Here is a 23,204-nt window from a genome sequence, read left to right as displayed (position 1 = left end):
TTTTATAGTCGTATCGTTATAAATTGGAGATTATAAATTTTTAATAATTATAAATTCTTTCTTTAAGAAAACTAAAGAGTAGAAAGACGCTGAGGAATTGAAGTTTACTCTTTTTCGAAATCTTTCTACTCGATTTTTCTATCACTCCAACTCATGTATTCTTAGTTATTTCTGCTATTTTTGTTTGATTTATTTAAGCTTCTTCCGAGTATATTTTATAGAACAATTTATAATAAATAATTCTATTATATAATATACAATCTAATATAATATAATATACTTTGTCAGGAGATTGTTGTTACATTTGCAACTGTATTCTGCTGATTTTTCTGTAATCAATACAAAGATATCAATTTATTTTTGGTACTTAATTAAACTTTCAAATAATTTCTGATTTAAAAAAGTAACATATCGCAGATAATTGTATTTAATTGAATGCAAATCATTAAATAACAATTAAGGAACAGCAACTCAATAATCAATTCAAATAAATTGTTACTATTTAGAATTAGATCAAAATTACCTTCAAACACTGTAGAAATACATAATAATGATATCTAATATTTCAACTATAATCGTAAATTATTAGTTAGTAAACTAATCAATAGTTGGGCTACTATCTTATAATGTTATAATATAAAACATGTAATAATGATGATCAATAATACTTTAACAAATTTCAAATTCTTAGCTAAGTAATTAATAATACTATCATATCTAAACTACCTAAATACTTAAATTATTAAAAGTATAATTATTAGTAAAATTAATTTGAAACTACTATTTTATTATGTTAAAGTACATAGAAATAATATCAAATACATATTTTGAAAGATCTCAAATAAGGAGTAATAAGTAATTAAGATATAAATTAATTATCTTATAACTATCCGAATAAAGAACATACAACATAGAAGTAATAATTAGTGAGACTAAAAATTTTCAGTAAATGTTTATTGCAAAATATTAAGTACACGAAACTGCATTAATTAAAATTTATTTGAAAATACCTTAATTTTCACAGAGCCTTTGAAAATACATCCACTACCAGCGAAGATTCGCGACAGACTGAACAAACTAATCCCCCGGTGCCCTGGCAGTTGCACCATTAAGATTCCCTTCTCAGCCACGAATTATTCTTTTAATATTCCTAGCTCTCAAATGATATATGATTTATAAATATTTGACGCTTATTTACGATACAGGTTTTTCCTAATTCTGCGCATAGTTTGCTCACATGACTACTACAAGTACCATTTAATTAAGTATACATATATTATAGGTATATGTATAATAAAATTCCGGAACTTCATATTGACTTGTTCTTCGTATTGAAGTATAGTAAATAGGTAGTATCGTTTTAATTTCAACCCATAAAGGGATTTCTAAATGAGGAAGTTACGATTCTGATATTATTCAACACAGAAAACCTAACCTAAACTATGATGTGCAATTCATTCTTCGTGTTTAAACGATAAGTTGATCGCTGATGTTTATGGAAATACGCATTTTTATGAGTATAACGAAATAAATAAAACTTAAATAGAAATTAATTTCTTCATTTCAACCACAAAATAGGACAAATACTTTACTATCAATATTTTGTATACGTTTGCATATTATGTACATTTGTGTACCCTTAACTGATAAAGTCAGTTAAATCATAAATGCATAAGCTAATCACAAATGTATCCTGTTTTCCTAAATGTTTATTTAGTATTTTCGATAGAGAAACAGAAAGAGAATTTAAGTGTGTTTTTTGACTTTTGAAAATTTGGTCAATCGATGAACAATGCATGTACATATGTCTGTATATATATGTAGTCCTATGATGGGCATACGAACATTGTACATAATTATCTAGCGGCGAAATAACTAAGTATTGCATAGTCGATGAAAAATATTAATTTTTTGATATTGTAAGCATTTATTTTATCTGAAAAAGAACTTAAATTAAAGCTTGGAATCTCAGAAATGCCTTACCTTCCTCATTTAATCAATAAAAGAAATTTATAGAATAAAATTTTTAAAGAAATACAGTAACAAGATTTTTTACATCAACATGCTTTATTGCACAGATACATTTCTCTTTTATATATTTCTCAATTACATATAAATACATTTATATACACTTCTCCTTCCATATCAACCACATATAGATATATTTATATTATTCCAACCTTATTAGCAACATTGAGTGCATCATAATCACGAGTTAAGCGTACATATGCTTTCTTTTTACCATCTGGCCTAATTAACCCTTTGCCTGCGAACAGCGCTTATAGGCGCTTAGCCATAGTCGCTGCCTGTGAGCGAACAGCGCCTTTAGGCGCTGCATTCATTTATTATCAACAACTTCCCAATAATGCACATTCAATCGTTTTCTTTCAACGCACTGGCAGCATACGTATTTTGTTTAGAGTTTTTTTTTTTTCACAAAAATCGAATATAATATCCGTAAATTATGCCTCCATCATGGACAAATTGATGAATATGGCCTGCGATGACATGGAACTGTCATCAGATTCTGAACATTCTGAAATTTTTGGAGAAATTGGATACACAGGTAAAAATAAAAATACATATCACAAAAGACGCCTACTGTCAAGTAGCTCAGAATCTAATTCCGAAATTGGTTCACGACAATTTCCTTGGAGCGCACAAAATTTGATTTCAAAAGTTTTTAATTTTGATGAAAATCTACCAGGAATTAAAGCAAATATTGATGAAAAATCGTCAATATTAGAAATCTTTCAACTTTTCTTTTCCGAAAATATGCTTAAACATATTGTGAGAAAAACTAACAATTATTATACCACGAAAACTTCACACAGTAAGTACTCACGATTGAATGCATGGAAAAATACAACAGTAAGCGAAATGTATCGATTTTTTGCCTTGTCGATGTTAATCTCAAGAGTAAGGAAATTATCAATAGATGAATATTGGTCAACCGACGAATTGCTACGAATAGAAAATTTTCCAAGAATCATGAAAAAAGACAGATATTTATCTCTCTTACAAATGCTGTATTTTCACGATAACAGTGAGACACCAAAAAAAGATGCGCTAATAAAGATACGGAGCATCATCAATAGATTGCGAAATTCCTTTTCACGATCATTTTACCCATATCAGCATTTCGTCGACGAAAGTTTGCTGCTTTTCAAAGAGTGATGTTTTTCCAAGCATTTTATTCCTTCAAAGCGAAGAAGATTTGAGATTAAGTCGTTTGTTGTTTATGACTGTCGTACCGGATATATCGAAGATTTTATTGTCTATTGTGAAGCACGTACGAATATAACTAACAATAATAATTTAGCAGAAATTGGTAAATCAAGGAATATTATCATGACGCTGATGGAACCGTATCTGAATAAAGGTCATGTTTTGGTCACCGATAGCTGGTACTCAAGCCCAGCTTTATTTTCCCTACTACACCAAAATAAGACAAATGCATTTGGAACAGTAAGAAAAACCAGACATGGAATGCCTAATATATCTAATAAATTATGTAAAGGCGAAGTTGCGTTTCAGTCTATGGATAAACTGTTAGCACTAAAATGGATGGACAAAAGAGAAGTGCTAGTGTTATCAAGCTGTCATTCCGCTGAATATGTAGAAACAAAGAAAAGTGATGTTAAAACAGGAGTACCAATACTGAAACCAAGTGTCATAGTAGACTATAATCGCATTATGGGAGCAGCTGATAAAACTGATATAATTCTAAATTCCATTAATACCATTGAGAAAACTCTGAAATGGTATAAGAATTTCTTTTTCCACATGCTTGACCTTTCGATTTACAATACTTACATACTCTACAAAATTACGTCCAAAAAGAATATAACATTTGCGAAGTTTCATTTATGCCTGATTCGAGAAATTCTACTAAAATATCCAAATGAAAATACATGTAGCAATAAGTCTGGAGGCCAAAATGCATCCAAAGATAACCTTTTACGACTGGTTTCAAGACACTTTCCATCAAAATACACCAATCCAACAGGAACGCGGCAGAACGGTCGGCGGAAATGTGTGGTTTGCAGCAAACACAAAATGCGAGCCGAAACACGATTCCAATGTAAAGACTGTAACGTTGGATAATGCATTGAACCCTGCTTTGAATTATATCATACGAAAAAAGATTATTGAAGATTATTAAAATTGTTATTATTATTAATATTATCGTTTGCCTCAAGCGAAGCCCAGCAAAATCGGCTTCATGTTAAGAACGACTCGCGCATCATGCCATTAGGGCGGCCGATCTCCCACTGTCACAACGGCTGCTCAGAGTGCTATTCGTTTCTAAGCGTTCCACAGCAAAAAGGTTAAAGTATTAAATTAATAATATTTATTCGCAGGAGTATATGCAATAAAAACTTATGTGTTGTTGTCTTCAATCTTTTTCATGGCAGCTTCAGTGGCCAGTGGAAATTTTATGATATTAAATGCATCCAAACTGAAATAAATATAATCATTTTGGATATTTTTTATCTAGAATTGATTTTATACGATTAATGTATATTATAGAATATGAAAAATTAAATTTATATAAATAAGTAGATACATAAAAATAACACCAGTATTTAATGCTTACTGGTTTCTATTTGGGACAGATTTTCTCGCATATTTGGAGTTTCTTGGTGGCCTAAATGTTTTTGGCCAATAGAAATATACAGATGCCCTTACTTTCCTTACTCTTGATCCATGAACACCTTTCAATATCTATAAATAAATGCAGATTCGGATAAATCATATTATATCTGTGAATCAAAATTTTTTTGTTAAAATTATATATATTGACCTTTTTCTGGGCTTTAAATGCCTTCTGAAGTGGTACAGCTGGTTTTCCATCTTTCTGTATCTTTTCACAGATTGAACATTTTTCTTAGACTTTGCAAGTATAGGTTTCGCTGCAGGCAAAGTTCATAGCACTTGTTGATTTACCAGCTGCTGCTTTCTTTGCAGTGGTGGATGTTTTCACAGCTGGCTTTGTGACTTAAATGTAGATGCTGCATTAATTGGCTTCTACCCATTATCAATTTTCTTTTTTATCTTATCCTCAGCCAGTTTACTGGCTGAAAAAAACAAAATAAATGATCAAAATATTATACATACTATTTACATTTTATATTAGCAAAATAGTTCTAACACCAAGTTCTTAATTATGCATAATTTCTAAGTTATACAAAGCATATACAAAGCCTTCATCGAAAATGATCTTGTTAAGTAATCTTTCGAAATGTAGAAAAGTAATACTCATGTAGAGAAACCATATTCATATCGATAGTCTCTTTAAACAGAGACAAAACGGGCAACAAACTACATGATTAAGGTTAAAACTGAACGTGTGTTGAATCAAACTTCTTACACCACTAATTTTATAAATTCATATTAGTCATGCTTTACAGGCTTTGCAAAACATTTTTCGAATTTTTCAATTAAAATTTTATGTGTTATTAATAATTTTTTAATATACCTAACTTGTCCGTGCGCTTCAGTTTAGGAGCCATTATACTAAATAGAAAGAAAATCTTAACCCGAAACAGACATGTGAAATATCAATGACTTTATGCAAGCGGTTAACTCATTGTAATATCCGGTAATATCTAGTGATATTAAAACATTACATTAATATAATTTTGATAATAAAATTAATAAAATTTTTCAATGAACCGAATTTATTCAGATGTAATTTAACACCTGTTTGAGGGAACTGTAAAAAGGTCGAAATTTCTTTACAAAATACATCAATCAAATATGGACATATACATGTTTATTAATTTTATGATGGCCACATCTTATTGCACATCGCAAGTACATATATATTGTTACTAATTACAATCTTTGCTGCAGCTGCACGCAACCTAAATATAGGAAATCCTAAATTCTACATTGTTATATAAGAAACTTCTCACAATAAAGCTACATTATTTCAAGGGTCATATTATTGCAAAGGTGCAAATGGTTTTTCATTGCAATTTTTTTTCAAGGTCATCGTCATTTTTTTTCAAATAGGATCATATAGTTATTTATCATATAGTTATAGTTATTCTACATCATGAAAAAACAAATTTAACGATCTTAATAATCATACCGTTCCCATGGCTTAATTTTGAGATATTTAATTTGAAGTGTATAAGTATATATATGTAATATTTAATCGTATTTAATCGACAGGTGGCAAAAAGAAATAATTCAAATTCTTCAACTTCCAGGTAGAATCTTTTAACTTTCGAAGGCTCAAACGAAAACGCAAGAAATTAATTAAGATTAGCTTTATAAAAATATTTTTCTAGTTTCTTAATTATAAGCAAGTTTTAAAAATCGTCCAATGCACGGACAACGAAACATTATAACCACCTAGCGGTGAAACAGTAGAATTAATCTCCTTAGGGGAAAATTAAAAAATGAAATTTCTCGGCCTATAAAGTGAATTCTTGTACTATTTAGGAATTAAATTAAAGCCGTAACTTTTTGGAATTATCTTTGTAAAATGCTATTCTAATTTTTATCGTAATTAATTAATTATATGCAATTAGTGTAAAGTGCCCTATTTTGAACACGATGGTGCCATCTATAAGTCAGAAATTTTACTTCTTGGTAGTACCACTAACTTCCCGATATTCATCTCGGTAAGTTACTGACCGGTACTCATTTATGATATTACATATATACACTTCAGATGCAAATATCTCTAGATTAAATAATGGGACCGATATAGTTATTAAGATCGTTGAATTTCTTTCTTCACAACCTACAAGTAGATCGAAAAATAAGTAAATGATTCTATTTAAAAAAATACTGAGATCTTGTAAAAGAAAAAAGAAGTGGACATGAAAAAAAATGATCTCCACCGTTGCAATAATATAGTCCTAGAAATAGTGTAATTTTGTGTTGAAAAGTCTTTTTGTACAACATTAATTAAGGCAGATATTTAGGTAATCCGATTTGTATTTAATGGATTTTTCTGGATTATTTATATTTAATAAAAAATTCATTAAATGATTCGCAGCTATTTTGTATTTATTCTTTCGTATCAACATCAGGCCAATAAATCAGCATATTTCTATGAAATCAATTGTCATTGGTTGAAATATCGAGGATTTACGATGTACCGTTACGTCGTTGTGCATTTGACAAAGTTACACACGATAGTGAAGAATATACACATTCCGAAATTCTCTTCTCTCGTGCGTGCAAGCTTGTCAAGTTTATTGTAAATATCATGGATTTGCTGGGATCTATCTTAAACTCAATGGATAAACCTCCTTCAATTAGTGATAAACAAAAAGCGTTGATGAAAAGTTAGTTAAAAATTAACCTATGTTATAAGTGTCCAAGCAATTAACTCAATATTTATAAAATAACTTTTACTATGTAGGGCAAAAAGAGGAGTATCAGAAGCGTCAAAAAGCAGAAGCTGAAAGATTAAAGCTTTTTCGTGAGAAGGTATAATTTTCCGTCAATATCCCGATTGTTTTATGAAGTAAGGTTATTACGCGTACAGTATCGTTTCTTTTATGTTGATTCAGGTAGAAGGGAAAATTAATAAATTTCTTCAAGATGACGATGCAAAGGAATACAAATTTCCCCCAATGGATCAAATCTATAGGAGTATAATGTATATAAAGGAAAGATAATTATTCAAATTATTAGTAAAATAATACCTTAATACCTTTTATCATATTCTAGACATGACGTTGCAGAAGTGGCAAACATATGGGCATATTCATTTGGTGAAGAAGGCATTGATCGTCATATCGTTATTTTTAAGAGGGAATATGCACCATCTGAAGATCAGTTAAACGCATTACGTAGAGGAGAAGAATGGAATGAAGAAATAGCAAAGAGATTAACGGAGGAGAGAGAAAGACGAGCCAAAGAAGAGCAAGAAGCTGCTGCTAAACCTAGAAAACGAAAAGACAATTTTGTACCAAATAGTTATTACAAGGATAAGTATCAACATTTAATTGGAAAGGAAGCTGCATTAGAAGCAGCTAGAAAAACAGAAGCTAATAGTAGTTATGGCTGTGGTAGGTAACATTCATTATACATCTATTCAAACATGTTTTTTTATTAATTTGAATGTTTATTTCAGTTCCTAGTGAAAATAAGAAAGATCAAAGAAGTATAGAGCAAACATTAGCAGACATTCGAGCTAAGAGAAGAAAATTGGAAAAGACTGTTAAGGAGCCAGAGAATATCGATAAAAATATAGATAAAAATCCAAATGGAACTATATAATATATTTAATATTCGTTTAATTTCTAGCCTGTAAATATTTTATATTAATTATGTGACAGGAAATCAACATTTCATCGCAAAACTATTTGCACTTTCCTGATTATAACTCACATAATTTTGCTCATTTTATGTATGAGTATTATTTTATGTACCTGCAATAGAAACGAGGAAATATATTGAAATCCAATATATGTATTTACCAAACAATTCAAATTAAATTATATGTACAATATAATACAGAGAGCACATACACTATTATTTTCTTTGTAAATTATTTCCTACGCTTCTATGTATACACTTATATTTTTCTTCATAATTAAATATATTCTGTGGCAGAATATTTAGGTATTGCAGTTTTAGGAATAGATTTTGGTTTAGTCGGAGATGATGTATCGAATACGATTTGTTCCTTTAGAGCCAACAATTTCTTAAAAATTTGATTTGTCGTCGATTTGTATAATTCTAGTCCTCGCATGATTACGACATCTCGAATATACGACGCATTATTATGCACCAATTGTTTCTAAAGATACATTGAAAAAACATTCAAATGTTAGATATCGTGACAAACAAACGATATATATATAAAAGAAAGAAGAAGATCGATTACCTCCTGTTTTAATTTAGGGTTCGTAAGCGATACTATTATGTGTTGTACTTGAGTTCGCATCACCGATATTAAAACCGTGTCTATTATAGCCATTAATTCTGGTGTAGCAACACTGAGGCAATCTTCTAATAAACTTACATAAATTCTTGAAAAAGTTAAAGTATTATTAGTCAATGCTATCCAATAGTCATTTTTTAAATAAGATTGTGGAACGGTTATTCCAAGGCCATCAAATTCTGATAGCAATTTTTTAACATTTTTGCAAGTTTCCAAATTAGTCGGCCGCCACATGTCTTCGGCTATATGCTTTTTTACAATCTCAACATACTTCTCGCCTGTATCTTGTATAGCTTTTGCTAATGGGGTTCTGAGCTGACCATCTAATTGATAACGAAAATCCATTCCTAACTGCGTTAACTGTAAATCGAACATATAGCATAAAATTATATTCTGTAATATTATAATAGGTATATATAAAAATAATATCAACGTTGAAGAAGGCCATACCTGATCGCAGTGACTTCGAACACAAACTATACATTCTACTAACGTATTTAAAGACACTTGTGGAATAAAAAGCTGTTTAGTTAAATGTGTTGTTAAGTATTTTACTTCTTGACTACACCAAACAACCAGACCTAAATTACACATACAAAATGGGAGAAATTAGAAGAAATAACAATTTGATTTATATATTATCCACATGTAATATTACTCGTTCATAATATTTTCAACTTACCAGACATACAATTTGTCGATTGGGGAAAAATTTTTAAGAATTCTTTCGTAATCTCAACGATATTACTAAAAGCAATTGCGCTTAGCTGCTTTACGTAGGGTGCGGTGGCTCCTTCGCCTTTAACTCGTTTTAAACGTGCCTTTAGCACAGCACTACATAGCCGCAGATATAGCTGGCAGGCCTGAGCACTTCTGCTTAATTGTATCAATAATTTGACCACGCGCCGTGCACTTCTCAAACCTCCACCTTGCAATGATTTCGCTTCCGCGCTTAATTCAAGTTCTTTTGTTAAAACATCGACCAATGATCTCCCTCTATCATTTACTTTTGATTGAATTTCAAACAAAAGTGGTGTCATTTGTGCATCTTTTAAATAGTCTTTTGCTTTCTCCAAAAGACTATAAGCTTCCTCAAAGTGACGTTGTGCTATACAAGAATCTAGATCTTCTGCCACTTCTAGCATCCATTCTGGTGGAGGTTCATGATATTCTGTATCTTCATCATCAACACCTATAAAAGAACAACTGAAAAATTTAATCCAATTTAATGTAGTTTCATCTAATTTAATTATACAAACTTCACCAAATTATTGTACATACCGAGGGTATTAGAATCGAGTGACATAGATCTAGAAGGTACTGTCTTTTCCTCTTTTGATCGTTTATCATTTTCAGATGCTTCATTTGGATTATCTTCAATCAACTTCATTCTCTTTGCTTGTTCGCATTTATCTAACCATTCTTTCTATAAAATAAACGCCAATTCAAAGTTTGCTCTCATGATTTTTATAAATATTTTCTCTGTAATACACTAACTTTACTTGTTGCAGTCGCACACTGGAATACTCTTGTATCAGAAAATGCCAAAAGTTTGAATGCCAATTTGACCGTTCCAAGATCTCTAACATTAACAATTGCCAAACTTTCAAGATTATAAACAGCTTGCATCTTATATTTTGGTGGTCCTCTTCTACTACCATTTGCTAACCAAGAAGCAATCATTAAAATATCATTAAATAAATATGCATGAACTCTTTTTAGTGGTGTTCCTTCCAATGGATCTAATTCCAGTAGAGAACCTTCATGTAAACATATGCGCCCAGGTGTTTCTGCTAAACTCTATTAAATCAAATCAAGAAATCCTTATTATTATAGGCCTGTAAATTTACAAATGATATTTCCATAACTTACCATAGCACCTTCTACATTTTCAAGTAATTGTACCAATTTTTGTTTATGTTCTTCTTCTTTGGCAGTGGAATCGTTAACATCTTCTAACTGGGATTCAGATAAATCTTCAAAAGTAACACCAGTAGTCCTAGTGGATCCTAATGTACTTAATAACGAACGTTGTTCACTGAGTAATTGAGACAACTGATACATTTCACTTTCCAAATGTGAAATTTCCTTAGCAGTTTCTATAAACTGCATATAATTCTGATAAACATTACGCTTTAATTGTGCAGAAGTATTATTTGCTAAATCTTGAATTTTAGCTCTTTGTTGCCTTAATTCATCTGCTCCAACACATTGAGCGCTAAGTTCTTTCACAACTGTGAAAAAGACAAATGTTGTGCCATGTTTTACATATATTTTTCAAATCCAAAGTTTGATTGTACATGTTTACCTACATTTTTCGGGATTAAAATCTTCGATGGCGAAGACTTTTGCTAGACTGTTAGCCATAATAAAAAAATATCCGTCACGTTCTAAACAACTATCTTTCATTTATCTTCAGTTAGAAGAATTAAAAATCAAATTTTCATCACGTCCGATCTCTTATTACTTTTGTTCGCATCATCCACACGAGTACTCCCAATACACTTGTAAACATTTAAATACATTTACTCGTGCCTATCTGAAATTGCACACAACTAAGTACTTTTATAAAGTCTCGCAGATTACGACAAGATTGTATTACTCGCAATATCAGGCAATATCATTGCATATGTACGTATATTTTATTGCCTAGTCTTAAAATTTTGTTTAGTAATATTTACTAGATGAAGAAAATCTGTTGATGTTTTTAGAACGAAATGTTTTAAATCATTACTATGTCTTATCATATTATGTATTTTATGTTTATCACATAAAAATTGTTATGTGATAAACAAAATATCCTTTCAAATACTCTTATTTTAAACCCATTCAAACATTCAGAATTTAAAGATTTCTGACATATAAAAATGTTTTAATGAATTTTGAATACAATTAATGTCATTTTTCATTTTTATTTGAAGCTATAAAAGATTTTAGTTTTCTATTTATATAAAATGAATAAAAATCAAAATGTTAATTTCTAGAGATAAAAACTGTCATGTTTGCGAAAACAAAGTAACGGTAATGTGTGCATATTCTAACAGATAGGTAACGACTCACATTATTATATGAAAAAGTATTATAACAAATATTAACAAGACAGCAAACAAGTTTCATTTATTTACAGTTATATTTAACTACATATTTATTATTTTAAATCTGCATGTTTTAAAACTGTATAACCTATATCAATTTTGTTCATACTGAAAACATGTAAATTTAATTTAAAAGGAATTTTTCATAAATAATTAATGGAAAGGCATGTACTTTATAAATATAGTTTTTAATTTTAATGGTGTGATAATAAAATAGTATTTGAAAACAATGAATATAAAAAAAATGCTACCGATTGCAACAAAAGATTTAGAAACTAAGGATGGTGATAGCAGAGGCACAATTAAGGTTATAGACCGTCCAACATTCATATTGAAAACGAGAGAAGGCGAGAACAGAGCTGTGTCGCCAAATCAACGCAATGGTGGTAACAAGTACGGATAGCTCCTTGTTTAAAAATATATGTAAAGCTATGTTTAAATTTTTAATCGTTATTATTTTATTAAATTGCAGGAAACAGAGTGATACATCTTCCAACGTTTCATCAAAGATACAGGATCGTATGTTTTTTTCTCTCTTCTAAACTTTAAATCTGGATTCTTAATACAATAATAAACTTAATAGATATGTTTTCTTTAGCAATCCGTACTGTACTATCAACATGTCCTGAAATGACAAGTTGTGTAAAATTTATGGATGAAAATATGCAACTCTGTGAGAGTCCTCTTGAATTCCTATATGATCAACAGGATTTTTTAGTAGTAGGATGCTTAGGGGCTCAAGGTGTTGGAAAATCAACTATAATGTCCTTTCTAACATCTAATATTGCGTTAGTATTATTTAGAAGCTTTAACTGTACAATTATGAAATTTTATTAAAAACATTTGCTTCTCTCCTTTTCTTTTTCTTGTCATTATAATGTACATTTTATTAATATAGGTCTGGCATATTTCCAACTCAAGATACAATGCATCACGAAAGTGGTGCAAATTGCACTACTGGTATTGACTTTTTCGTAACAAAAAATCGAGTAATATATCTGGATACACAACCCATACTCTCAGGATCTACTATAGATTACTCTACATGTTATGATCAAAAAAAGTCTACGACAGATTTTATAAATACAGAAACTAATTTAGAGCTGCAATCTTTACAATTTGCAGCATTTCTGTTTTCAGTTTGTCACATTATCATATTTGTACAAGATTGGTTTGTTGATCCAAATTTAGTTAGGTAAGTATAGTAATATTTCTATTGTACCACAAACCATTACAAATTATAATATAATTTGTAGGTTTTTACAAACTGCGGAAATGTTAAAACCATCCTCGACTAGCAATATGGATCAAGATTATGTTGAATACTATCCTCATATTGTATTTTTACACAATAAAGCTGAATTACAAGATCTCACGCCTCACAATATGGAAAGTGTGAAAGTAATATACATGTATATACATATATATTTTGTTAAAAGCATAATAAATTACTGATAACTTGGAAATGTTACGATACAATTTAACCATATATGCACTTGCAGGAATTTTATGGCAAATTATTCTCCAGTTCTAGATTACAAATTCATAGTGGTTTGGATATGAGCAATCATTCTATGGAGGCAGGTTTAAATTTATTTTTTATACCTCGTATTGTAAATGAAGGTACAGTGTTTGACATCACTTAATAATCGCAACCATTTTAAAGTTTGTGTTAATTAAATCTTTACTTTTTAATCTCAGAAGAAGTTACAATATGCCAGAACGAGAAAAAACTAATAGAAAAACTAAAGACAAAGATACATGGTGTTACCAGGAATCCAATGACACCATCTACTTTAACAGAAAAAGATTGGTAAATATAAGAAATAAAAGTAATTCATTCTCATCACATTTTATAATAATCATATTATAATTAAATTACTTAGGTACCACTATGTTTCAAGAGTGATGGAAGCAATTAAAAAAAGTCATCTTTCTTCCGAATATGGGAGATTAATGCCATAATCTTCAAGTACAGTACATATGCGCCGAATGAGTTGTGCATGAAGCTATGTGCGCAGAACTATATGAAACAAAAGATCGAAATGAAGATTGTTCAACACAATTGACCCATTTTGTATAAAAAAAGGATCGTCATTTTTTATCGTTACTTATTTATAACACAATCGCAGAAGCAGGAGAGCAATGATTTCCTACCTCCAAGTTATGTATAAATAATAATATGTAAAAGTTGAATAAATCAAAGAAAGATTAGAGCAATATACATTATTGTAATTATCCCAAATTTGCTACACTACTTAGAAATCGCTTCTTATTCGTTTCCAATCGATCTCAACGAAATACATTGACAAATCGAATAAAGTAAGCTTCGTTTACGAGTAATCTTCTTGTTCACTATCAGATTGTAGTATCGAGGCCATTTTTGCAACTGCTTGTAATTGTTGCCACTGTTGTTGTTCAGCAACCGCTTGTTCTTCTCTTGCTTTTGCAAATAATTCTTGTTGTTGTCTAAGGAGTTCTTCTTCCGGAATTCCCAAATTTTCTAATCTAGTGCTCTGACGTCTTCGTTTAGCAGCGACAGCTTTGCAATCTCGTAGAACCGCCTCAGCTTCTACGCTATAATCTCCAAATCCAAGTTTTTCAAGTGCTTGAAGAATATGTTCAGCGTTAATGGTTTTCTTTTGTTGTTGATTACAAATTTCATTCGCCTCGGAAGAAACTAAATGAATAAATTCTGTGCAACAATTTAATATCAATTCCCGGGATTCGTTTGCTACGCGTACATGTGGTAAAATTTCTTTGATTATCTTGTTGATCGATGCACGTGGTAATGTTAATTCATCGTCTTCTGTCGGTGATGTAGCAGCCGAGGCCATTTCTTCTTGTTTCTGCAATGTTGAAATAAAAAATTAATCCGTTTTCTAATAAATATCTATAGATCATGGATTTATAATTGTTACTTTTCGTTTATTTCAATAAATCGACAACTTTCTTGTCGATTTATTGAATTTGTCATAGATAATAAACATCGTTCCAATACGTACATACATCCATTGGTTTCTTAAATTATTTTGAACAATTATATACTAAGCAACAAACGAAAAAGAAAATAAAAATAAAGATTATGTACCAAATATCGACGTTGTCTATATTTATCTTTTATTTCTTGTCTTGATATACTTGATGCACTTTCAGAAATTTCGGTACTATTTTAAAATATATATACTTTAAATCATCCAAACTTTTAATACGCACGTATAACCATATCTTTTAATTTATCACGAAGCGTATCGTTATATCGCAATATATCGAGATTATCAGATAAATTGTTTAATGATAATACTATGTTCATTCTGTAAAAGAAGATAACTTTTATGATATACTGTCCGGTATCTGATTCCACGATTATGTATAGTGCAATAATTTAATTACTAGTGATCAAATTCACTCAAAAATGAAATGTCAGTACGAATTCAATCATTGTTAATATACAGTACGTTTGTTTCATTTTATTTATGTAATGGAAGCTATGCTGGAGATACGAATGAATTTGTTGGTACTGTGCGAAACTTGAGTGTGACAGTTTTACAAGATCCGAAATATGTAGGAAAGCAAAATGCATATAAATATTTAAGATTGAATATATCTTGGTTACCACCAGACAGCGCTAGGCAGCCTTCCTCTTACAGGTAAACATTTACCAATGAATATAAAAGTTGATGTTGTTACTTCATTATTAATTTTTAATATCAATTTTCATACTTTTATATGATAGTGTTATAGTCACAGGCATACCAATAAGGGATAGAACAAGTATCACAGAATGTCCAGAAGGATCACTTTTCTTTATATTGAAAGACAATATAAAACATAATGTAGTGCTTCCTGAATACAACGATTTATTTGATATTACAGATCTGTATATACAACTCAATTGTTCTTATAAGGTGCAAGTCCTGGCAAATCCAAGGTCAAAATATATAGTAAATACACCTGAAGTAAGTTATTTACAGATCATACAAGAATATACAATAGATGTAAGTTATTTATACAAAACTAACAAGAAGGTTACAAAAATTTCACAGGTTCTTTATACAGTTCCTGAATGTATAGATCATTTATGCAGTTGTGTTAATGCCAAAACAACACTGCCGATTCCAAAAGTAAACATTTCTCAAAAAGAAAATGAAATTGTCGTAACTTGGAGCACAACTTCTAACACATCCAATATTCAGTATTATATAATTAGGTACATATATGACAAAACTTGATGTATAATTAATATGGTTAGATTTGTCTAAATATGTATTTTGTAGCATTGGTGTACCAATTTTTATATCAAAGAAAGGACTGCCTGTTTATAATATGACAAAACTAGTACAAGTACCTGTAGATAAAACTGTATTTTCGTGGGATTTAAAAGTCAATAATCAGTATATAGAAATTAAAGATGGTTATAAAATAGCAGTTAATGCTGTTAATCATCATGGATGCTCTGGACTAGAGGGAGATATTATTATACATTTCATATCATCAGCAAATCGGAATATAGTAAGTCACTATCAAATTGAACTACTCAAAGTAATATATACAATTGCACCTATTAATATTCAAAGAGAATAATTTTTTTAAGATTGCACCAAATGACTTGAGCATTTTTAAGGAGATAGAAGAATTAGTTTACTGAAAATCCTTACATCTATTGATGCCTGTTGCTTGTTCCCGCATCATCCGATCTTTATAGAATTTTCAGAATGTATATAATTGACATAAATCTTCAAAAGGTGTTATTTAAATTTTCATTATGGAATAGAATAAACTAGACTAGATAAAAGACTAGAATAGACTAGATAAAAGAGTTATAAAATTTTTTGATTTTTACCTTTTTCTTCGCGATTCCAAGTGATTGCAATTTTTTCGAAATTTTTTTTTATATATCAACTAATAAACTATTCCTTATATTTTGTAAAAATTTTTCAAGTTATTTGGTTCAATTTTAAAAAAGTTACTCTGTTTTAAAGAGTGCTCGAATATTAATGGGAGTATAAGAAACATTAATTTATGTTTTTCTTTGTTTATATCTTTCAAGTATTATTTTTTTAGTGGTTTATACTAATTGGAATATTAACCAGTTGTATTCTATTTGGAATTGTAAGTTTCTTATTGTATCGTAACTATAATTTCTTTATGGTACATAACAGCAATAAATCTGGAACATGCACAATTTCTGAATGTAAATGTAAATGGACAAAAACAATACTACAGAAGTTCAACATTTTGTATATTAAATACGAATCAGAGGTAGAAAGATAATTTTATGTACACAACATGCAACTCTTCTGTTACTAGTTAAAATAATTTTCATAGGAAGGATATATGGAAGGGACAGATAATTTGGAAGTGGCATTCAAAAGTGTAAAATTAATACGTGAGCTGGGTACTGGACAGTTTGGAAAAGTATATCTTGGTCAGTTAGATGATAAAAACAATACTTCAGTTGCTGTAAAAATGTCTCAACAAATAGATATATCCAACAATTCTGAAACACAGCAGGAATTTATAAAAGAAATTGAAATAATGAGAATGGCTGGAAATCATCCTCATTTAGTAAGCCTCATAGGTTACTGCATTAAACCTACACAACCAACATGTATCCTGCTTGAATATATGCAAGGTGGAGATCTATTAACTTACTTGCATGATCAAAGAAAACAACAAAGTGAGAAAAACTTCAGTTTCTTCATCAAGCATTATTAGCTTATTATAACTTCACTTACAATTAATAAGCTTAATATATAATAATTATCTTAATTCTCAGTTTTGTATAATACTATGTATTCTGCTATAGAGAATGAAACAAATAATTACAAACCTGGACAATATACAAATATTACCAATAATTGTAGAGAAGAAATTGATGTTTCAGAAAGTAAGTAGTTTATTGGCTTATTATAGCTTCAAGACCTTAAAATGTTTGATATAATCTTAATTTTCAGCTTTGTATTCTATGTGTTCTACGATACGGAACACAATGAATAGTTACAAATCTAGGCAATATATGAATATTATCAACAATTGTAAAGAAGAAACAGAATATAGAAAAGAAAATTGGATTGGTAGAATAAAAGGATGTCAATTTCTAAAATTTGCCACAGAAATTGCTATGGGCATGGAGCACTTGGAAGCTAAAGGAATTACTCATAGAGATCTTGCAGCAAGAAATATTCTTCTTAGCGCAGATTTCACTGCCAAGGTATTTAATCTAAATTTTATAATATTCTTAATTTCCTTGATATGCATACAATTTTAACAATAGCTAATAACAATATCTAGATTTCCGACTTTGGGCTTTCTCGCAATAGTGCGTACGTGATAAAAGATATTAAGAAAAAAACACGTCATCTTCCAATTAGATGGATGTCTCCAGAAGCTTTGCATAACTTAGCCTTCTCTTCAAAAAGTGATGTATGGTCTTATGGAGTGGTACTTTGGGAAATTAGTACATTAGGTGCGTTTCCTTATGCAAATGTACAAGATGATCGCCTATTTCGTTATATTGTTCACGAGAACGGTCGTTTAGAGCAACCAGACAATGTTCCTTCAAACATTTACAAATTAATGCATTCTTGTTGGGCTACAGAGTGTGAGAACAGACCAAATTTTACGCAGTTGCTCTCCGAATTACGAATTCTAACCTCACATTCCAACAATTCTTTCTGGACAATGTCTAATCCCTGTTATGCATTACCATTCTCAGACAATATTGCATAACATAATTTGTTTTTTAAATATTCAAAAGAACAAATATTCCGAAAAATGGAAAATATATATTTATGTAAAAAGAAGAAATTAATGTTACTTACGTGTTATTCTGTCTATCTTATCTATTCAATGTATTCACGAGCGTCAATACAATCGAAATTTCTAAACAGAACACCAGTAAACACGTTTATGTGTTAACGTACATCTGTTCACGGTTTTGATATAAATATATTTCATTGTATTTTTACAACTTTATATTACACAAGTTTGCATATTTATTCGTTCATATCAAAACAAATATGAGTACAAGGAAAATAACAAAAAAGAAATTTGGTTCAATGAATCAAAATGAAATTTGGAAGCAGTCTCCTTATCATATACTTTTGTTTTAAAAAGACAAGCCTTTTAATTTTAATCTGTAGCTAACAACCATAGACATACATATACATATATAAATGTATAACAGACCACGGTCTTAATACTCATATACCGAAAGCATAAAAAATGTCCGAAAATTGAGTCGTAAAAAAACAACATGGAAGACGAAGAGCGCATGCGTATGCTATAAATGTCTCAAATAGGAACCGAGACACTCTACTTCTCTCTGTCTGTCTCGCAAGAACGAAGACTCTGTCGTCTTCCATGTTGATTTTTCACGACACAATTTTCGAACAATTTTCCCTAGCGAATATAGAGATCTGTTTATATCGTGGACATGAGTGCGAGCTATATAGAGATAGAATGCGTGAGGGAGAAAATGATATAGAAATAGAAAGAGAACGCTGCATAAGGACTCCTTGTGTCTTTGTCTAATAACTAATAACACATGACATGATTCATACAATACAAATATATAAGTGGGCGATAATGTATATATAGGTGTACAAGAGGAGTCTCTGTGCATCTTCCTATTCTTATATCGCATCTACTTAAATACATGGTAACATGGCTATCTTTGTTGTATCTCTATGGTGAGCATTTTATTTCCTTTCTGCTTATACACATGTATGTACATATAGCTTCGTACATGTTTCGTGTGGTAGAGGATGTTCTCATTTTAAGACTAAAATTCTCGTACTGGCCGTATAGCGGTGTTACCGGTTTAACAACCACCTGTGAGGGTTAAATTATAGAACGTTTTTTATTTCTTTTGTATAACTTTTACACACATCTAGTCGGTCTGTCATTCCCAAATTTTCTACTTTAGTCACATGCCTCACTGCTCCAGTCATTCTACTTCGATCCTCGCTCAATCAGCTGCGAACGCAAAAAAAGCTAGAAGCGCAAAAAAGAACCAAGCGTGCGCATTCGCATTCGCTCATCACTTATCAATCATTAGAGTCACGCAAAAAGTAGGGAGAGAAAAGAGAGGCCAGTAGAAATAGAGAGAAAAGTATGTATACATACGATTGTGATTTGCGATTATGAAAAAAAAATTATGATAAAGATGCCTCCCGTGTGCGCTGTGCCGAATTGCAAAAGTGGCTCTAACTGCCGCAAAAAGTATTCGTTATTTAAAACACCCAAAAATCTGGAATTAAGAAAGAAATGGGAGAAGGCCATTCCTGGAGTAACAGAACTAAAACAACGGCAACTGATATGTGAAAAACATTTTAAAGATGAATATATAATAAAAAAGTTCGTTCAAAGAGATTATTGTGGCAACGTCATTTCTGAGGTAATTGGTATTACTTTGTGTATAGTTTATATTGTTATTGTAATAAATACGAAATATTGAATGTATATATAGAAATATTTTTATTTAATTACTGAGCGACACTTAAAATATTATATTGTATAATTGATATTAAAGATAATGCGCCGACCTTATTTACGGAAGGGCGCGGTTCCAACAATTTTCAGTAATTTAAATGTATCTTCAATTATTGAAGAAAAAGAACATAAATTACCTTCGAGTTCAAGTATAAATGCTATTGAAGAAGAACTATATCCCAAAGGTAAATAATTGTGGGAGTAATTTATATTAATATCTTATACTATTTTATAATATTTTATGTGTATATATTTTTTACAGTTAGTAATGAAATTGTAGTAAGTATTAGCGATACTGATTTAACGAAAATCAATAGCAAGGATGATTCAGAAATGTTAGGTAATAACAACAATTTGTTAATAATAACTCATTTAAATAATATATTAAATTATGAAACATGATAATGAGCTATGATAACTAATATTTATTAATATTAAGTCCTTATTTGTTTTTACAGTTGATGAAAAATATGTGAATGATGAATTCACACACGATAAGGACAGCTTAATCCTAATTATAAATTCTAATGATGGACATTTCATAGAACATAATTATGCATTAAATAATTTTTCAAAAACAGTTGATAATGCTTGTACAGGTAAGATAGAGGTTGGGGTTGAGAGGGATTAAGAGATGTATCTGATACATATTTAGCAAAATTATTTATACTACAAGAACAATGTTAAAATGTAATTTTATATTTTACTTAAACTCTTGTATATTCTTTTACATATCATAAATTGTAACTATAAGATTTAATCATATCAAATAGAATATGTCATTTACAGTTACTACAACATAAAAGTAAAAAAAATGTATAACAGAACTATATTCTATTAACGTTGTTTTTTATTTCCAGATTCGCTCTTGTTATCTGCTAATTGTCACAATAGATCTATTGCAAACACAAATGCCTTAACTGATTCTTCGAATGTTTCTATAGAATATGCTAGTGAAGTTGGTAAGGTTTTTTGCTTCTTTTCTTTGTACTGACTCAAATTTAAATTTTAAAAGGTATATTTACAAGTTGAATACTATATGAATCCTTCTTTTAGCTATTGATAATACTAAAACGAAAGTACCAAAAGGTTGGGGTGTTTCTGAGAAAGTTAAAAGATTCACAAGATATTTATTATTTACACATACGATTACAGAAATGAAAAATAACGTTGACGTTCAAGTGCTAGAAAAATACATAATTCTGAATTGCTCTGATGGAAACGCGCGTTACTTCGTACGCGAAAAAGAAATTAATAATAAAAATATACCGCAGTTTAGTTTAAAAATTATTAATACGAGAATGTTAGTAGATGCAATGACAAAGTTTGAGAAAATGCATATTTGCGAAGGAATGGGATCGATGGATTCAAATTTACTTCGACAAAATGATTCGTGTGAAAACATATTGAATCGCTGGCGTCATAGTAAATGTATTTTATTAACAAAATACAAAAAATGTGATTATTGCAGGAAATTAAAAAGAATAATTATGCAAAGACGTATAGATCATTGAAAACAGGTAAAAAAGAATTCGTATAAAAAATTATAATTTTTTGAAAATATATATCATCCAGATATAATAGTTTACAATTTTCATAATTTGCACAATATCTGTTTATTTGATAGGTATTACGTAATCTTCATTGAAATGGTTAAATAATTGGAAGTAAGGCGAAATAGATAGCGAAATAAAAGATGATGAATTTTTAACTTGGACATTTCTAACTTGTTCACAATTTATGCCTTTCCCTCAAGTTTACAATAAATCTGTGCATCTAATTTAGAGGTAAATATCTACTCACATGTATATGAAACTTGAAAATAACTTCCTAGTATAGTTATAATTATAATTAATAAACGTTTCGATTTAGTGGAATGTAGGTAAAAGCCTATTGAAGAAGAAATATATGTTCTTATTAGAAAGTTATAGTTCACTCATACCAGTAAAAAATAATATTGAACCTTGTAATTTACAGAAATTTGTCGGTATTATACACCAAGCTGTCAGTTACGATGATCAACATTGTTGCTCAGACTCATCATTGTTTCGTCAGTTTATCCAAATATTGTCAGTTTATCATATTTTGGAACCTAAGCAACAATTATATGAAGAATGAAGAAGAAACACCAAAAATCCTGATAACTACTAAAGTCTTGAAAAGTTGATATGACTTCTTACTCAGCAAAATTATTATTAAAAAAGAAAAATGTATGTAGACAGTAATAAAAAAAAAAATGTAAATCGATGTACACAGTAATAAAAAAAAAATGTAAATCGATGTACACAGTTATCAGTTATATTATATAGATAATGTAATTCTAGTGGCTGATCATGCCTATTTTAAAATAGAGATTGTTGATTGTATAATTTATTGTACAACAGGTTTTTTGTTCTACATATCTTTTCTCACAATTGCATAGATAATATTTTATTAAAGGTAAGAAAGATTTATTTTTATAACAGAAATTTTTCTTATATCTTTAATTAAACAGCCATTGTAATGCGATATTTAATAAAATATATGATAAATAAATGGAAAAATATTGTCATTGCTTAATTTAAGTCAAATTTTATTGTCATGATTTGGTTAAATAATCCTGTATCATATTTAGCAGTAAGAAACCTTTTTTATTAACGCAACCTACTTCGGAAATTCATTACTGTAAAAAGATTTGATTTTGTACTGTTTACTTT

At 29.8% G+C, this 23,204-nt stretch overlaps 6 protein-coding genes and 1 pseudogene across 9 annotated transcripts; 4 read left to right on the top strand and 3 right to left on the bottom strand.

The window, feature by feature from the left end:
* Positions 1-2,086: 2,086 nt before the first annotated feature.
* LOC139994738 (large ribosomal subunit protein uL23A-like) lies at positions 2,087-5,663 on the bottom strand (annotated as a pseudogene).
* A 1,465-nt stretch (positions 5,664-7,128) lies between these two features.
* LOC139995129 (sperm-associated antigen 7-like) lies at positions 7,129-8,504 on the top strand. The gene is made up of 5 exons (XM_072018321.1): positions 7,129-7,310; positions 7,388-7,455; positions 7,539-7,627; positions 7,699-8,039; positions 8,105-8,504. Exons 1-5 carry the CDS (start codon positions 7,232-7,234, stop codon positions 8,248-8,250), a joined length of 723 nt encoding a protein of 240 aa, XP_071874422.1. The 5' UTR covers positions 7,129-7,231; the 3' UTR covers positions 8,251-8,504.
* Positions 8,232-11,538, bottom strand: Exo84 (exocyst complex component Exo84). 2 transcript variants are annotated; one of them, XR_011801875.1, is made up of 9 exons: positions 11,230-11,520; positions 10,790-11,151; positions 10,415-10,717; positions 10,199-10,343; positions 9,600-10,109; positions 9,368-9,498; positions 8,861-9,277; positions 8,498-8,773; positions 8,232-8,402 (listed from the first exon to the last, which is right to left on the bottom strand). XR_011801875.1 is itself a non-coding variant. In XM_072018318.1 (9 exons), exons 2-9 carry the CDS (start codon positions 11,324-11,326, stop codon positions 8,567-8,569), a joined length of 2,172 nt encoding a protein of 723 aa, XP_071874419.1. In that variant the 5' UTR covers positions 11,327-11,456; positions 11,520-11,538; the 3' UTR covers positions 8,427-8,566. The 2 variants fall into 2 exon arrangements, 1 of the variants encoding a protein (XP_071874419.1); XM_072018318.1 differs by lacking the exon at positions 8,232-8,402 and having other exon boundaries at positions 8,427-8,773; positions 11,230-11,456; positions 11,520-11,538.
* Positions 11,539-11,603: 65 nt separating this feature from the next.
* On the top strand, positions 11,604-14,085 carry LOC139995127 (nonsense-mediated mRNA decay factor SMG9). The gene is made up of 9 exons (XM_072018319.1): positions 11,604-11,938; positions 12,230-12,405; positions 12,485-12,531; positions 12,611-12,800; positions 12,911-13,207; positions 13,269-13,413; positions 13,515-13,635; positions 13,714-13,825; positions 13,899-14,085. Exons 1-9 carry the CDS (start codon positions 11,888-11,890, stop codon positions 13,975-13,977), a joined length of 1,218 nt encoding a protein of 405 aa, XP_071874420.1. The 5' UTR covers positions 11,604-11,887; the 3' UTR covers positions 13,978-14,085.
* Positions 14,086-14,223: 138 nt separating this feature from the next.
* On the bottom strand, positions 14,224-19,236 carry Nc2beta (negative cofactor 2beta). The gene is made up of 2 exons (XM_072018322.1): positions 19,177-19,236; positions 14,224-14,861 (listed from the first exon to the last, which is right to left on the bottom strand). The coding sequence occupies exons 1-2, from the start codon at positions 19,219-19,221 to the stop codon at positions 14,346-14,348; spliced, it is 561 nt and encodes a 186-aa protein (XP_071874423.1). The 5' UTR covers positions 19,222-19,236; the 3' UTR covers positions 14,224-14,345.
* LOC139995125 (vascular endothelial growth factor receptor 3) lies at positions 15,300-19,313 on the top strand. 2 transcript variants are annotated; one of them, XM_072018317.1, is made up of 9 exons: positions 15,301-15,662; positions 15,749-15,971; positions 16,059-16,222; positions 16,290-16,524; positions 17,077-17,274; positions 17,341-17,692; positions 17,822-17,902; positions 17,970-18,226; positions 18,307-19,313. In XM_072018317.1, the coding sequence occupies exons 1-9, from the start codon at positions 15,433-15,435 to the stop codon at positions 18,742-18,744; spliced, it is 2,178 nt and encodes a 725-aa protein (XP_071874418.1). In that variant the 5' UTR covers positions 15,301-15,432; the 3' UTR covers positions 18,745-19,313. The 2 variants fall into 2 exon arrangements, with proteins under 2 accessions (XP_071874417.1, XP_071874418.1); XM_072018316.1 differs by having other exon boundaries at positions 15,300-15,662; positions 15,749-16,222.
* An 860-nt stretch (positions 19,314-20,173) lies between these two features.
* On the top strand, positions 20,174-23,051 carry LOC139995128 (uncharacterized). 2 transcript variants are annotated; one of them, XR_011801876.1, is made up of 8 exons: positions 20,174-20,413; positions 20,549-20,693; positions 20,771-20,848; positions 20,967-21,107; positions 21,369-21,470; positions 21,565-22,028; positions 22,136-22,295; positions 22,486-23,051. XR_011801876.1 is itself a non-coding variant. In XM_072018320.1 (7 exons), the coding sequence occupies exons 1-6, from the start codon at positions 20,174-20,176 to the stop codon at positions 22,020-22,022; spliced, it is 1,164 nt and encodes a 387-aa protein (XP_071874421.1). In that variant the 3' UTR covers positions 22,023-22,028; positions 22,136-23,051. The 2 variants fall into 2 exon arrangements, 1 of the variants encoding a protein (XP_071874421.1); XM_072018320.1 differs by having other exon boundaries at positions 22,136-23,051.
* The last annotated feature ends 153 nt before the right edge of the window (positions 23,052-23,204 follow it).

Source organism: Bombus fervidus, chromosome 15, assembly GCF_041682495.2.
Source record: "Bombus fervidus isolate BK054 chromosome 15, iyBomFerv1, whole genome shotgun sequence".
NCBI lineage: Eukaryota > Metazoa > Arthropoda > Insecta > Hymenoptera > Apidae > Bombus > Bombus fervidus.
The sequence above is the reverse complement of the archived record's forward strand: the minus strand, read 5'-3'. Positions and strand labels throughout refer to the sequence as shown.